Here is a 17,756-nt window from a genome sequence, read left to right as displayed (position 1 = left end):
CTGAAACCTTGGTCAAAGTTATCTGAGCACAAATCTCCACGGGTACCCAAACTTTAGCATTGGCCCATTTTCCTTTTTTGTAATTTTTACAAAGGATAAAATGACAATATATCTTTTTTTTGCCTAAAATACAAAGGAAATGTGTCATATTTAGCTTTAGTCCTTTCAGAGATCATTTCATCTTAAAATTGCTTAACTGTTCAATAATAACAGCAATTTTGGCTAGGGCTGCACAAACTTTTACATGCGACTGCATATATGCATTATACATTATCCACCTTTGAACTTCTGTCAGGTTACTATGTCCTGTAAAACCTTGAATTTTTACAGTATAAGACGAGTAGTGTGCTGCCCTTTCCTATACAGTGGACAAAGTATTCCAAAGTTGGCATATGTCAGGTCTTTACATTTACGGCACTAGTGATTTCCCCGTCTATATGAATGTTGAATTACAGATGCCACCCTAAACGTGGTTAGCAGAACAAGAACTCAACAATTTCTCAGTACACCACAAACTGAACTTCTCAATTTCCAATACTTCTACCTCTGTTATCTACCATCATTATGTGTAGGGATTTATTCAGCATGACCACATTACTTGCCTATACCATCTCTAGCAACCACAAGTGCAGCCTGGTCCAGGATGTTTCTGCTCTCAGTGGGGATCTGGCTCTGCAGTGTTTGTGAAGGTCACCTCCCATGGTGCCAAATCAAGGAGAGCATGAAAACCCACACATGTCACAAAACCAGCCAGCTCCATCATTAGAGGGATATAAAGACAGACATATTCAGCAATGATATATAACACAATCATCGTGTCAGGGAAACATATGTTTGATTAGTGCCTCAAACCATTATTAATCAGCATGTCCAGCTCCCAGTGGCGGGCAAACCCGCTATTGTAAGAGTAACAAAACAGTTGAAGACCTGCCGGGCTGTGGTGCATTAAGCCTCGACTGATAAATTAGCAATTTGCCTCGGACCACATGACAATGGCAGCTTTATGTAAAGTAACAATTCACGTATGGGAACCTGTGCAATGCAAAATCTTGGCACAACACATTACACTCTAGGTGCCCATGGTTTTACTTTATGCCCTCGATACCTAGAAAGCCAGATTGTGAGCCGCAATAGGGAAAGTGATGATAATATCTAGAAAACACTGCGGAATGTGATGGCGCTATATAAGCAAAATAAATAAATCAAGCATAAAGCAATCAATATTTAAAAGGATTGTCTTATCCTGACTATACCTATGAGTAAGCCCAAGGGAGACAATGGGGACTTCTCGAATTTGTAGGCTTGTCTTTATTGTCCGTTTCTGCCTTTTTCATGGTCTGCGGTATGCTTTTTTGTTCTTAAAAATGGCAAAAAACAATGAAGGAATTTATGTCACATGGAACCACAATCCAGACAACCGCTAAAGCTTAAAAGGGGGCTTAAGACTGGGCCATGTTGGGGACAGCACTACATTTTCTCTACAACCTGAAAACCTATATATGCAAGTAACCAATGGACAAGATCTGATCAAACTGACCGGACTTGTCCTGACGGTATGAGCTCTTTCGCTGCAATGGTTTATTTAGCATACGAGTGCGGTGACATGTTCTACTGAATTCCCACGAATGACTTCTCCATCACATGAGGACAATATAATTTATGAGCAGAGCTGTTGTGACCACCCTCAGAAGCATAGTCAGTATGATGCCAAATGCCATGACGGTGTTTATGGATTTATGAAAATCACAGGATGAATAGACACAGAGCTTATGACCGTTACTTCTGGCCAGTTAGATGGTGCTGAGTGACTGGAGTGCATGAAAGGTGAAAACGGTGGTGGGTAAGTATGAGACTATGATCAGGGACCTTAGATTGAAAGCACCAATCTAGCGCTGAACCCCACCCCCAAAAAAAAGAGACAATGGAATGGTGAAGTTTGAAAACCTTAAAACAAGTCGCTATTGTCCTAAGCCCCTATAGTCTGTGGATACCTAAAATGGCAATTAGAAAACACTTTCTGATGCACCCAAAATACTGCACAACCCCTCCACACACTGTCAAGCATGTGGTTGTGGCTAGTGGACTCACGCTGTGGGGATGCCTCTCTCAGCAGACCCTACAATAGTCGTGAAAGGAAATTACTAAATAAAGCAGGAAAATATAGGAATGACCTAGTGAAAGCTTAGTGCATCAGACTTCAGCAGAGAGGACATGTATGTGCTCGGGCTCCACTATAGACCCTCTTGTATGTGCTCGGGCTCCACTATAGACCCTCCTGTATGTGACCGGGCTTCACTATAGACCCTTCTGTATGTGACCGGGCTCCACTATAGACCCTTCTGTATGTGACCGGGCTCCACTATAGACCCTTCTGTATGTGACCGGGCTCCACTATAGACCCTAACGTATGTGCCCGGGCTCCACTGTAGACCCTCACGTATGTGCCCGGGCTCCACTTTACACACCCTCACGTATGTGCCCGGGCTCCACTTTACACACCCTCACGTATGTGCCCGGGCTCCACTTTACACACCCTCACGTATGTGCCCGGGCTCCACTATAGACCCTCACGTATGTGCCCGGGCTCCACTATAGACCCTCACGTATGTGCCCGGGCTCCACTATAGACCCTCACGTATGTGCCCGGGCTCCACTACAGACCCTCACGTATGTGCCCGGGCTCCCCTCACATATGTGCCCGGGCTCCACTGTGCACCCTAACATATGTGCCCGGGCTCCACTATAGACCTTCACTGAGGCAACCTGGAAAAGATTGAATAATTTTGAAAAGTTAAAAACAAAAACGGGAAAATGAATGTCCAAATGTGATAGATGATATAAGCCTATTCATACCATGCCAGGCTGTAACTGTTGCTACAATGTACTGACATCTAATATAGATTTAATTATTTCATGGTTAATAATTGTAATTACTATCTAGATATTTGTGTTCCCGCTGACCTATAACAATGGCACTTTATATGTCTTCAGTGTCTTCATGGTGATATATACTCAAGCACACACACATGCATACATACTCCTTTGAAGACACCGTAGTCTCGCTCGAACATAACTTTCTCATGTGCACAGAACAAACAAAGCAAATGTGTGTGCAGCATTTTTTTTTTTGTTATACCCTAAAACACAGGCTGCTTTCTACGAGGGAGCCAGGTAATAAGAACTGCCTCCGTGCCGAGCCATTTCCCACAGAGATTCAGTTCACAGCCGCAGCCTCTAGGACAGAAGCGATTACCATCCAACTTGGCTTCTCAGCACACTAGTTTTTACAAAAACTCTACAGATGCTAATTCTACCACTACTAGTAATTCACTATAGTCACTGGCTAAAACTTGCCCCAATACAGGAGACCTCAGCAGAAACTATTCTAATAACAGACAAGGAAGTGACCATAAACTGCAATAGAAATTTTTATGCAAAAAAAAATGCTACTACACAAAATACATTTTATAATACAACAATATACTTGATTACCACATAGAAGAAATCTTTATCAAAAATAAAAATATATTTCTTTTATCAAACAGGATGACAGATGTTTAAGTGATTTTCCATTCTTATGGTTTTTTTTTTTTTTTTTTTTTGGTTTTTTTTTTAAAACATGGCCCAGCATTACGTAAAATAAAAAAAAAAAAAACGTATACCCAACTCCTCAATGTGCTGCCGCTCCCTTTTAGTGCTGCATATGTTCCTCATTGGTATCTGTGCTTCCTCTTCCTGCTGAGTAGATATGTGACCATCGCAGCTAATCATTGGTCAGAGATAATCTCCATGTGACCACTACAGCCAATCACTGGTCAGAGATAGTCTCCATGTGACTACTACAGCCAATCACTGGTCAGAGATAGTCTCCACGTGACCACTGCAGCCAATCTGTACCATCATGCAAATGGACAAGAGGCACATAATGACCAAAGGTGTGAATGCAGTACCAGAAAGGAGGAGATGATAAATACCAATAATGGAAATGGAGTTGGAGTAGCCTGGGAAAGTGGGGTAAAGACTCCAATGCACGTTTCCCGTCAGCTTCTTCCAGGGGTGTGACAGCTAGTCATTAGCAGCAGTAATGACATGTAAATCATCAATGAAAGAGGTAGCATGAAGTACAGCAGAGGACCCCTAGACTGGTAGGTAAGGAATGGCGGAGTATCAGAAGGAGAGTATACATTTTTATTCTACACCACGTTGGCCTGTTTAAAAAGAAAAAAAAGAACATTATGGGATGTCACTATGAAATGCCACCAGTGGGATCTGAACAGCAGGGGCCAATAGCTGGGATCGTCTTCGATTTGTCAGAATGCAGTGGAAATGACTCGGAAGAACTGTGCCTCTTCCAATGTGCTACTGCAATAAAACATATACTGTGGGATATATATTTTGTTAGTCTTAAGAGAAGTATACCTCTGTACAGCTTATCAGGCCTTTCCTTTCACCACAGACATGAGGTCTCGTGTACATACTTGTGAAGGGAAAGGCAATCTGCCATCAATAACAGAAAGTCGCTATAAGATTACTATAGGACAGCCGAGACGGCAATTGTCTGATGTACAGCAAGAATTATGCACAAGTCCTATTTTAATTGATAGAAAAACTAAGCTATACTTCTAGTTAATGCCATTTTCAGATGGCCAGGCAACCAAAAAAGCTCATAGTATAAAGATCGGGCTCAGAAGGTCACAGAAAAGAATATTAGGGATAAGGCAGAATTCAGATGTACGGTCGTGGATGACCTGGACTGGCTGTGTTTCTCCTGAGCTAAGCTTAGACTCATTAGGTATAGGAAGCTGTTGAGTTTGGGTCAGAAGATCCCCGTGGCCAATCTAGAAATCGTAGTCTGAAACATGGATGTCTGAATTCAGTTTTGGGGTTTAACTAGTCTTATAACTTTGATATATAATCACTGTTTAGTATTCTGCTCTTTATTTTGTTAAATTCCATATATTTTTACAGTTTTTAATCATTTTACTCCTGTACATAAATCACATCCAAACCCCCACTGCTCGACCTCCCCACACTCATACATAATAGACAAAACCAATGTCCATGAAGATTGTTTTCAGTCCCCTTAGGGAGTCTTCCTGGTCATGAAGGACTTCCACACATAGACTTGCTGTAAGGAACCCACAGTGTGGGAAGGTAGGGATTAAGTCCCTAGGTAAATAAACAAGATCCTGCTAATAAACAGGGAATTAACAGCTCCCTAATTATCAGGACTACTACTTAGGTATGCATTACGAAGATAGCATGCTTGTTCAGGTGTCCTGGGGTGTGAAGAGACGCCTGGATTATCAATTAATGGAGTAACACCAAAGGTTCTTGGTGTACAAGCTTCTTCATGCACACCACTGCTTCCTAAAGTTGTCCACAGTCATGGTATTACTTTTCCCTAATCAGACGATTGCATATGTCCAAAATACTCATAAGGATCTCCTGTTTCTTCTGAGAAGTAGAGAGTCAGGCCTGCTAAAATGTGTTACACCTCTCTGGACACAAGATCCATGGTGCTCTCGTAAGTGGCACAAATCCCGACAACCCTGCATTAGCTCACATTCATTTCTCACTTCATTAGTCAAAAGAGCAGAGGAGGATCAAGGCAGAGATGTAGCCTCCAGACAATCAAAATGTATAGGTTTCCCACAAGAATTAAGGGAAAGACATATTGGGTGCTCAGCCAAGCAATGAACTTGTTACAGGGAGACAATTCATGGCCTGACTCCAGCTTTGGATGAAAAGTGGACAATTCATGTTCACTCAAGGCAGAGAATGCAATTGTGATGGACAGAGGTTCCCAAGCTGAATTGACACAACTGAGTGCACTTATCTACAGAGATCTGTGCCAACATGCAATGTTACAAGGGCTATGCCGCTACAATATAAAGGCTAAGGCTTCTTTTATAGTGTTTTTGCTGGCCATTTTTGCGGCCCCAATATATTTCTACGGGGCCGCAAAATTGGCCTGCAAAAAATCCATGGTGCGCCGTATGACTGTGAGGGCAGTATTTGCGGCCGAGAAAAAGATAGAGCCTGCTCGATCTTTTTCACGGCTTACGGACACGGCCCCCATTGAAAATCAATGGGGCCGCAAAAACAAACTGAAGTTTGTTTTTGCGATGCACCGTCACTTCTGGTTTTGTGGAACGCCGTTTTTTTCCCCAATACTTCTTTCATAGTATTGGAAACATGAAAAACGGCGATCCGCAAGTTTTTTGCTGTCAGTTATTGCAGCAGACCGTTTGAATTGCGGCAATACGGCCCGAAAAAGCGGGCTGCAAAAAACAGGCTACAAAAAACCTGGTAAATGTAAACGAAACCTAAGTTACATACAGTAATACATAGATAGGCCCATCACGACGTGGACAGCTGTGTGCAGCTACATAACTTGTGCCTGGACTGGCAGGGAGGACTGATCTGGATAACCACTTTAAAATTGTAGCACCGCTTCATCACGTGAGGGTTTCCCGTTTTTTTTTTTTTTTAGTAATATGTTGTTTGTGCTGGTTGATTTTGCACCAAATTAATCATAATAGGCACATAGTATTTGATGAATTAGTGCAGATTGTAAGATGCATTTCCTTTTGCGTCTTTTTAGAGTAAAAAGTTAAACTATCCTTTCTAAAAGCCTTAATTTGTCATATGTAAAGCCCCTGATAAAGGATCTCTGAATAGGCAAACACTTGGCAGACGGGTGTAATGTAGATAAATGTAGAGTAATTCACATAGGACAAAGTGATCCTATTGCTGCATACACATTAAATGGGACCATACTTTGGACTACAGAGCAGGAGGAAGGACTTGGATAATCTGGTTACAAGTAAGCAGAGCAGAAGTAATCAATGTCAAGCAGCAGCCTGAAAAGCAAACAAGATTTTATAAAGTATAAAAAGGGAGATGAAATCCCATAATCCCAGTGTATTATTACCCCTATATAAATCACTGGTGAGGCCAGATCTAGAATATGGGATGCAGTTTTGGGCTCCACATTTTAAAAAGGATATTCAGTAGTTAGAGTAAGTTGAAATATGGGCAACTAGATTATTACAAGGGATGGAAGCCTCTCATATGAGGAGAGGTTGGAAAAGTTGGGCTTGTTTAGCTTAGAAAAAAAAGACATCTCAGAGGAGATCTCATTTATATGTATAAGTGTATGTGTGGCCAGTACAAAGGACCAGGAGGCATTCATTATATGTGGAGGAATGGCGATTCAGAAATAAATGGGAAAGCGTTTTTTTTTTTTTTGCTTTTCTTACAGCTGAAACCGCCTACACTGAAGTGTAATAGTTTAATGTGTGTGGCGGATGTCCAATTTTGGACTACCTATTTTCATCTCACTGACATAACCTGCCGCTACAGATGTCTTACAGCGGTTCTCTCCGAGAACGCAGGAGCGAGCGCTCCTGTATATAGAGGAGATGGCAGACACAGCTGCCAGCCAAAACATCGTTCTGCTGACAGCCATCTAAGATGTATGGGGGGGCTTCAGTATTCAACTACGAGAAAAAAAGGCAGATTTTGCACTCCACTAGAACACTGGTACAATGAGCACAATGGTGCCAAAAGACGCACTGATGATTTAGGCCAAAACATCCATATAACCAAAACCAAGACCAGGATTTTGAAGCAATGGTGAATTGGCCTCTAAATTTGTCTGCCTGAGTTTACAGCCTGGTTAAAGTTTTAAAAAATCATTTAGCCCTTTCTTTACTCAGTCATGTTGTTAGTAAAATGATTTCCTAAACTTTTTTTTTTTAAAGAAAAACAAACCAATTAAAGACACTACCCAAGACGTTATGTTCCAGTCACTCATTTTAAACAGGACATGCTTTTACAAATTGGTTACACGATAAAACTTCACAATTCAGCAGTTTGTCAGCTCAATATTAGTGCCTGTTCAGATTTCTACTACATTCATAGAATGTTAGAGTTGGAAGGGACCTCCAGGGTCATCTTGTCTAAACCATCTCAGACTGATGTCTGTCCAGCCTCTGTGTGAAGACCTCTCATTAAAGCAAAACTCACCACCTCTTGTGGCAGCCTGTTCCACTCATTGATCACCCTCACGGTCAAAAAGTTTTTTTCAATATCTAATCTGTATCTTCTCCATTTCAGTTCCATTCCATTGCTTCGGACTTTTCCACGTGCAAATGAGAAAATGATACTTATACACTGTGACATCCCTTCAGATATTTGTAGACAGCTATCAAGTCTCCTTTTAGCCTTCTTTTTTTGCAAGCTAAACATTCCCAGATCCTTTAACCGTTCTGCATAGGACATACATTGCAGTCCGCTCACCATCCTGGTAGCTCTTCTCTGAACTTGCACTAGTTTTTTGATTTCTTTCTGAAAATGTGGTGCCTAGATCTGGACATCGTATTCCAGATGAGGCCTGACCAAGGAGGAGGAGAGGGAGATAATTACCTCATGTGATCTAGACTGTTTCTTTTAATAAATACTAAAACTTTGTTTGCCTTTTTTGAAGCTGCACCACACTGTAGTCTCATGTGCAGTATGTGATCTATTAGTATACCCAAGTCTTTGTCACACGTGCTGTTACTTAGTTCTAGCCCTCCCATTCTGTATATTTTGGCTTTCTTGCACAAATGTAGAATCTTGCATTTCTCCCTGTTAAATACCATTCTATTATTCGCTTCTCATTATTACTACTACTATTATTAGTATTATTACTATTCTGTAGCAGGCAGAAATCTGGAGTATTCTCTTAGGTATACCTAGGCAAGAAGCCTTCAACGAGTAGCACTGTATAAGCATTACAGTCAAGATATCTTAATGCAGGGGTCCCCATACTGTGGATTGGGAGCCCTTAACGAGAGGCTCTGGAGCCCTTCAAGCGTGGCTCAGATATCTGTCAGCTTGGTACATTAGCATCAGATTTAGTAAGCGATGAAAAGCAGGTTTCCAGATGTTGACTTTTGAGAGTTACACAAACGAGGAGATCTGGATGAGCATATATTGGCCTTGGTATAGGAAGATACTGCCACAGTCAGAGGAGCATGCTTGAAGCTGGATGCGACAGTGAGGTAGGAGGAACTAATGCGAGAATACCGAAGGTAGGGAACCGTGGATCAAGGACGACACCCACAGTCTGATTGGGGTGGTGATGCTTAATTATATCGGTAATGGAAACTCTGCGTGTCACCACGGTGGGGAAGAGGGAGAGCAGGAGCTGGATGTAACTACTGGAGAGGCTGAGATGAGGGAGCTAGATGTGGCTCATGACCCTCTATCAGATCGGAATTTAGCCCTCAGTGTAAGAGAGGTTGGGGACCACTGTCCAAAAGGAATACTCTTTTGTTATACTATGGGTGCATGGCAGATATATTCACCATATGTACTGGAGGTTTTCGTGGCACAAAAAATGGCTGTAAGGGAAAAACAAAACGTGAGAAGCCGGCACTGATAAACTTAAGGGGGTTGTCCACAATTAGAAAATTGGACCCCAAATATTTCCAGTAGCATAAAATAACGGAATCAGACAGTGCTCACTCTCACCCAGTCAAGCACTGTCTTTCTGCTGATGCTAAGGTTTCAGTGTTCTAGCTTCAGCAACAACTTGACATTGACAGCTCACATCACCACTACAACCAATCAGTTAGCTCAGCAGCTCGGCTGAAGTGGACAGTAGTGATGCGAGCTGTCATTGTGATGTCACTGCTGCAGCCCAAACATTGAGGCCAGAGCAGCGGTGGGGAGCCAGAGCTGGACCAGGAGAAGGCAAGTAACATTTTATTATTTTATATTACAGGAAACGTTTGAGGTCTATGTTTCTAAGATTGTAAAACCGCTTTAAAAGTGCCTTGCTGCAGGTTATGTGGTCACAGCACGTGTGAATGACATCTTTCCACCGGTAAACATACAAAGTAATTAAGAGTTACTTGCACAAGATTTCACAAGGAAAAACAGATTCACAACACCACAATATATTGGTGTGTCTGTACATGAAACAGAAGGCAGATCGCTACTATAGAAATCCCATGTAAAATCTGCCAGTGATAGGACACATCTGCATCATCTCAGAGATAAAGGCTGTGCTCACCTGTAAGCCTTGAATGCCTGCCAAATACTCGAGCTGCTTGGAAGGTTGTACGGTGGAGCTGGAACATGTCAAGTTGTTGCCAGAAAATCCAACAGACTCTGCAGTGGGGGAGCTGCCATTGGTCAGGAGATCTCTGGCAATCGCAGATGTGCAACTTTGGGTTACAGATGTGCTAAAATATGAGCTGGATGTCTGGCTCAATTCTTTAGGTGACAGATAACTGACAGGAGTAGAGACCGTCTTACTGCGGCTGGCTTCCATTTCTTGATAGACATCAGGGGAAAGATGAAGAATTCCTTTTGGAGCTGTGCAAATAGTGAGATAAAAAAAATCTTAATATTTTTGATCATAAAAATGGATAACATGAATTAGTAGGTAATGCTCAAACTGACAGTGTGGTGTACCTTCCTGATGAGAGTATAGAACAGCTGCAGACTTATGCTGGAGGGAAGCGTCTGTGCTGGTGAGCAGACAGTAGATGGCACTGTCCTCACTGTTTGTCTACATTATACTGTATGACCTCTCTGGTTTGAGTCAGTATTCTTCTGAATTCTACAGGTTGTGATGAAAACATGGCTACTGCATATCCCAAGGAAAACCGCTCATTTTCCCAAAATGTCTGTGTGCTGAATGATTCTGCTGAAAGCTAAAATCTGCAAAAGTTCCCTAACCAGGCCGAACTATAAGATAACAGAACTGACACTAGTCAATTACTAACTTATGTGAAATCTTTCAAGTTTCACTATGGCTAAAATTGTATCTCTCTTTCTAGAATCTCCTCCCCTGTCCCAATACAGCCTCATACTAGTCAGAAATGGCTTAAAGGGTTTGCCTCAAGTTGGTTCTTTAGGACAACACCGCTCCTCTACCTCCCAGCTTCCTGCTTGGCCTGGGGTTGTGTGCTCCTGAAGAGTCACACTTTAGGAGGACAGCATGGCTGAACCGGTGTTACATAAAGCGTGCTCTCCAATGCCACTAGGAAAAGCAGCTATGCCTCTGCAGCACTGGTCTGAAGCTGGCCAGATCCAGCAAAGAAACTGGCCACCACAGACACGGCTGGTTGGCAACAAGCTGTAAACTATCAAATTGAAAATCCTTCCATTCTTGAGACTGGAGAGGATTTTCAATTAGCGCTCCATGGCAAAGTTCATTTATTTTACTTGGTGGCATGTAAAAGCGTGTGCACCCCTGGTCAAAATTATTGCTATTGTGAACAATTAAGCAAGTTGAAGATGAAATAATCTCTAAAAGGACTGAAAGTAAAGATGACATATTCTTTGTATGTTAGGCACAAAAAAGTGTCATTTTTTACGTTTTAAAAATTACAAAAAAGAAAATGGGCAGATGGAAAAGTCTGGGCACCCTTGGAGACTTGTGGGCTCATAACTTTGACCAAGGTTAGCCTGTTAGGCTTATGACTTGTTCACCTTCATCGTTCGGAAAGGTCAGATGATGAAAATTTCCCAGCTTTATAAATCCCAGCCTCCTCCAACCTTGTCTGGAACGTCACCGCCGTTCTGACTAGCCGGCTCGTTCTATGATCTGTGCATGAGCCGGAAGTCTATTTTACAACCAAAGACTATAGGGGATCGTTCTGACACTCTATAATCATACAATTTAAAGGGACTTCTGGGTCACACAGAGCGCAGTGTGATCTGGCCAGTCTGCAGAGCAGCGACGTCACGGAGAAGTGGAGCAGAACGGCGCTGCACACCGGAGAAGACAGTAGCAGGTGAGTATATTCATACACACACTACATAACATGCATGTAAACACATTTACTGCATACAAAAGTTAGTGGGAAATCACTAACATTGTTCCAAATTTGCAAAAGTTTCCCATTGATGTACATGATTTGAGAAAGTGATTCCACCATATACCGTATGACCTTCAAGCTAATCATTCTAAATAAGGCACCGACGGTGCCCTCCAAGTGTCCGATCTGTGCACCCCAGCTGCCAATCCTCACAAATAATATATATTAATTTCTTATGATTTTTAGCAGCACAAACGCTCGGTAAGCTGTCAGTGCAAGCTGGTTTAAATGGCCCGGTACACGGTGCTGGAGTCATGCCATTTACTATGGAGGGATGCCAGCGCTGAGTAGGGAGAGGAGGGCGCTAGGGCTGAGTGAATGCTCCGCATCTGAGCAAACGTGATGGATTGTACACACTGCAAAGTGTTTTATAAAACCAATACCAGGCAGCAGATGTGTGTCTGTTTGATGTATTAATAACGAAAAACAAACAAAGCATTGGCCTTCCAGCACTTTCCATGGTTTTGTGTGATCCGCCCAAGCATCAAACTGATGTCTAGGACGCAGACTTGGATACAATTCACATCGATTAAACAAATAGTAAAAGAAAGAAAAAAGTATATCCTGTGGACAGCATTGTTATGCAAGAATACAAGTGCATTACATGTGTCATTAAAAGCATGTCTTGTTTAGAAACGTGAACTTCCATTTTCAGATATTTTAGATCATTTTACGGTGCTGCTCATTATAGGATAAAGTTCCAAATAAAGGAAGGTTATATTATTCTTTCAATTTAACATTTGGGATAAAAGTCTATGGGACCACCAACATGGAAAGGGCCGAAGAATCACTAAAGCAATGCCCCACAAACTAACAATGCAGACCTATAAACTAGTACCATGAGCCGCCAAATGTTCTACACCCTAATAAAAAAACATAAAAGTCGTGCACAACGAGTGCTGCTTTTTGCATATTTCTATGTCACGCCTTCACGTAAGGTTCTCACAAGAGAGCTTATTAGATTGTGGGGCTAAAGGGTTCGGGAAAGTCTTTCCTATAAGGACACATCCTTGGCTCTACATATACGGTCATTACCTAGTGTATTACACACATCAGGATTTTATACCTCATACTAAAGACATTTATGCCTGGCACTCTCCACAAGGAGAAACATTCCCTCTTAGCTCCCCTGTCAGAGGCCTCTAACCCAGCCAAATCACATATTCTGCTTTGCACTGATGAGGAGCAAACACACCTAAACAAGTCTGCAAATGGAGTGTCTGCATTGACTTCTTATCCTACATGATGTGGCAAGGCTTGTTAATAGGTCAATATTGACTTTTAGGAATGCTATATCCAATAGGTGGCACTCGAGTTCATGCCCTCTTTTTCACTGAAGACACCATTTACATTTATAAAGGCACTGTAATACTGAATAAGTATATAACTTGGTGGGCACGATCCAAACACACTGCCAGTCGCATGTATCCATAGATCAGTTTGGATTTACCTTCAATACCCTGTATGCCACTTGATGTGTGATCATTGTAATGGATCTACATTTACACCTTATATAGTTAACCACAGTACATGATTAATTTCTCTACATATTAAATGTTCTTGTGCCCTTCCATGTTATTTATATATTGTCATACTTCTATTCTGTGACATATTCCTTGGTAAATCCACACACATTTCACTCTGATGCTTCACATTAGGAAACACCTTCACAAACACACGAAGATCGATGCAGCCAACATTCAGCTGATAAAACATTAGAAAGCCTATCAGAGTAAAAAACAAAATCTTACCCCCCTGTGGGTACAAATACACATCTTCACTATGGGAGGGGAACTAAATCAAAGGGTGTGAACACAATTTGGTGTCCATTATGCAACCATGCACCCTGCAATGCAAGTGACTACATGTCATCAAACAGAGAAGGGTTAGGTGGTAACCTAACGGCATATCAGAGGCAGACCCCATGGCATCCTGTAAGGAAGATTAATCCTCCAGCCATTACATTTACCTAAAGCCTATACTTTTTGCTTAATTACTGATATAACGAAATGTCAATAAACTTTACAGATATACAGGTAGATTGTGTCTGGTTCCTGTACACAGATACATTAAAGGCCCAGTCACACAATGATGCAACAGCGAAAGGACCTTGTCAGGATCGCTGGTGCCTGGCTACATGATCGCTGGTGAGCTGCCAAACAGGCAGATTTCACCAGTGATCAGGACCAGTGAAGATGCTGGTATCCAAGGTACACAGCGGGTAACTAAGCGCCGTGCGTGCTTAGTTACTCGATATTTACCTTGGATACCAGCTCCCAGCGTCTGCTTACAGCGCTGGGAGCTCGCTGATCTTTGGTCTCGCGCTGCCACATCCAGCGATGCGTGCTGGCCAGTGGGAGACCAACGATCAAAAAACGGCCCAGGACATTCCTGCACGATCAGCGATACCCGGTGGGGGGGGTCGGTCGCTGATGCGTGTCACACACAGCGATATCGCTGATACGTCACAAAATCAGCGAACTCGCTAGCAATCTCGCCTTAAGACCCATCTACAATGATCAATTATTGTCAAAAGGTGCACTTTTCAAAGCGCTGTGACCACTAGCCATTGTGGACGGAGTAAAGATGTATATAAGTAATATTAAAACGAAAGGTTATTGCTGGCATGTTGGACAATTTATTTCAAGCAGAAAAATATTTCAAATCCGTTCTACAGACAGGGACAATTTTTTCCCCTTAGTAATTCTGTGACACCAATTTATTATATTTATTTATCTATTTTAACTACCTCCGCCTCTTCTATCAACTGTCGATCTGTGCCGGCACAGAGCAGTCACTGAGCGCTCCTGCTGGTGCTTCTGCGATTCTCACGGCCATCATGGTGACAGAGCAGCAGCTTCTCTTCTGCTTTGCTCTGCTGGTATAGTGTGACTGCCGATGTCATGCTGATAGGCAGCAAGGAGCCGGCTGTCAAACTGCGGGAAGCTGGGGGTTAATTAACAGGACGTCGACAGTCAAGCACCGTTGACAGACCAGCCCAGCAGAGGACAAGCTGGACTGTTGACTTGGAACACCAAATTACTGGCAAAAGTGATCTGTGATCTCTCTACGCAGACACCTGGTATAACAGGCAGGTAGTTAGCAACTACTTGCCTGTTAGCTCTTAGGTCCATGGTAAAAATTATTTAAAAAAATAGTTCTGGAAATCCCCTCTAAATGCATGTATTTTTGGCTTAAAACATTATTTGTAATTCGGTTTCAGAAAAAAATTTGCACAGTTTGCCTTCAATAGCCTCTCTGTTTATTGCTGGACGCAGAATGGGTTAATCAAGATTCGATCAGTGAGCACATTCTGAAGTTTCAATGGAAGTGTTTTTAACTCTCAACAGTTTTGTTTTTTTTTTTTTTTTTTTGCATCAACTCCACAAATATTAACCCCAATTGTCACTGCTACAGGGCAAGTGGGAAGAGCTGTGGTATTTTTAAATAAAAAAAAGTAAAAGTGTGTTTTGTTTTATTTCTAACAAAGGACTTTATTATGGCTGTGTCTTTATGTACCATATAACTATAGGATTAGTAATAGGTGCTTATAGACGCCTTTCCATTAATAAGCAGTGGGCTTGATATCACCTGACATTACAAAGGTGACATGAACCCCACAAATATGAACCCCACTTGCCATCCCTACAGGGCAAGTGGGAAGAGCTGGGCAAAGCACCAGAATTGGTGCCTCTAGTAGATGTGCCTTTTCTGGGCAGTTGCGGGCTGCTATTTTTAGGCTGGGGAGAATGTGCCAATATCTATGATCCCTTACCAGAATGAGAATACCAGCCCCAGCTATCTGCTTCAGCAAGGCTGGTTCTCAAAAATGGAGAGAACCCCAAGCCTTTTTTTAAATTATTTATTTAAATTATTAAAAAATATGGTGTGAGAACCCTCTATTCTTGATAACCAGCCTTGTTGAAGCTGACAGCTGAGGGTTGCAGCCTCCAGCTGTGAGTTTTGCCTGGCTGGTTATCAAACATACAGGGGAACCCACACCGGGTTCTTTTTTTATTTATTTACAACGTAGGAGATAGCTATTAGAATACTCCCATCAGCCGCGCCTACTCTCGCTTTTAACAGCAGCAGCAGGTGTAGGATGATGGGAGTTGTAGTCCCATCCGCTGACACCTGTGACCGGAGGTAAACTTTATAGCTCTGATCACAGCTGAGTGCTTATGCCGTTCTTTGACAGCGTGGAACCGCTTCTCTCTGGCCGGTGGGGATGATTTCACCACCGATAAGAAGCGGTGTTTGCCTCACTGTCATGCACATGACAGCAAGACAAACACCCGGTGTTCGGGCAGCCGAACCCGAACAGTAACATGGATTTCCTGTTGAAGTCTGTGTTCGGTGTCCGTGCCCAAACAGTGTGTTCAGTACGGACAACGAACTTTACTGTTCGGGTTCGTCCATCTCTTACTTACACATTATACTAAAGTTGTCAGATACCAATACAGTCTGATGTACAGTATATATGAGCCTCCCAACTCTCCCAACAGATGATGACAGGAAACAGAAGGATCGGCATGATGGAGTTACAATGGCTGATCCTTCTGAAAAGAAGTTGATGCCAGTGGAGTCTGCCAGCAGCTCTCATAGAGAACACTGGAAAGATCAAGGAAGTCGGGAGGAGCTAAATGCCTGCCTTCAGCTATCTAATGTGTATGAGGACTTTTAGGCTGAAATCAAATGTCCATGTTGGAAACAAAAGAGCAGATGAAATGCCATTAGTGTGCTGTCCGCTCACATCATAAACTCATTCACGGAAATGTATCAGATTGCTCCTGGAAACAGAACAAATTGTCCTAGTCAATTTACTACAATACTCACAGGGCTCCAGCATACTGCCACAAAAATTACCATGTAGGACATCCAGTATTCAGGTTTAAACAGTGTGTATATGGCTATTTTCAAGCTGGCAGTAGACCTACAGGTTAATATTATTAGGATAGGTGCCTTTGCACAATCCCTGAGGGGCGCCACCTCTGGAACACCCACTGACCATGAGAATAGGTGATTTTGTGTTCCCAGTTTCAATGATACAATGGCCAAGCATTAACTTTCACTGTGCTGTGACTATGGAAGTGCTAATGTTCTAGAATAAGAATACAAAGAAGAGACAAGGTGGCTCCACAGTTAATCTCATTGTGCATAAGTAAACATGACCGCCCCCATGACTTTAACCCTCCGATTTGTAAGAATCCAGACCTGTGAAATAAAAGTACAGCAGAACAGTTTGTGCATTGAGTGAGCCCACAGCCTCATGCTAGGCCACTTCCTTTAAGCCCCCGTCACACATAGCGATCTTGCTAGCGAGATCGCTGCTGAGTCACAAGTTTTGTGACGCAACAGTGATCTCACCAGCGAGATCGCTGTGTGTGACACTGACCAGCGACCGGTCCCCCTGCCGGTTATCGCTGATCATCCTGGAATAGCCAGGACATATTTTTTTTTATCGCTGGTCTCCCGCTGGCAAGCACGCATTGCTGCGTGTGACAGGCGGGAGACCAGCGAGCTAGTAAGGTGCTTAGAAACCCGATGTCTACCTTAGTTATCAGCGCGCTGATGTAGGGAGCTGGTAACCAAGGTACACATCGGGTTTCTAAGTGACGCACGCCCCTTAGAAACCCGATGTGTACTTTAGTTACCAGCGCTCTGATGCAGGGAGCTGGTAACCAAGGTACACATTGGGTTTCTAAGTGTAGCACGCCCCTTAGAAACCTGATGTGTACCTTAGTTACCAGCTCCCTGCATCAGCGCACTGGTAACTAAAGTACACAGCGACGCCGCGTGCTCGGCATCGCTGGTGCTGATCGCTGGTGAAGCTGTCTGTTTGACAGCTCACCAGCGATCATGTAGCGACTC

At 42.7% G+C, this 17,756-nt stretch overlaps 1 protein-coding gene across 3 annotated transcripts in view; it reads right to left on the bottom strand.

The window, feature by feature from the left end:
• STAU2 (staufen double-stranded RNA binding protein 2) overlaps window positions 1-17,756 on the bottom strand; it is a 322,980-nt gene that overhangs the window by 116,494 nt on the left and 188,730 nt on the right. For all 3 annotated transcript variants that reach the window (XM_073583829.1, XM_073583830.1, XM_073583831.1), the window contains exon 8: window positions 10,070-10,374. In XM_073583829.1, coding sequence (XP_073439930.1) covers window positions 10,070-10,374 — 305 coding nt within the window. The remainder of the gene's footprint in view (window positions 1-10,069; window positions 10,375-17,756) is intronic.

This window comes from Dendrobates tinctorius, unplaced genomic scaffold (assembly GCF_039654945.1).
Source record: "Dendrobates tinctorius isolate UK_male_01 unplaced genomic scaffold, ASM3965494v1 ptg000082l, whole genome shotgun sequence".
Taxonomy (NCBI): Eukaryota; Metazoa; Chordata; class Amphibia; order Anura; family Dendrobatidae; genus Dendrobates; species Dendrobates tinctorius.
This window is presented reverse-complemented; position numbering and strand designations above follow the sequence as displayed.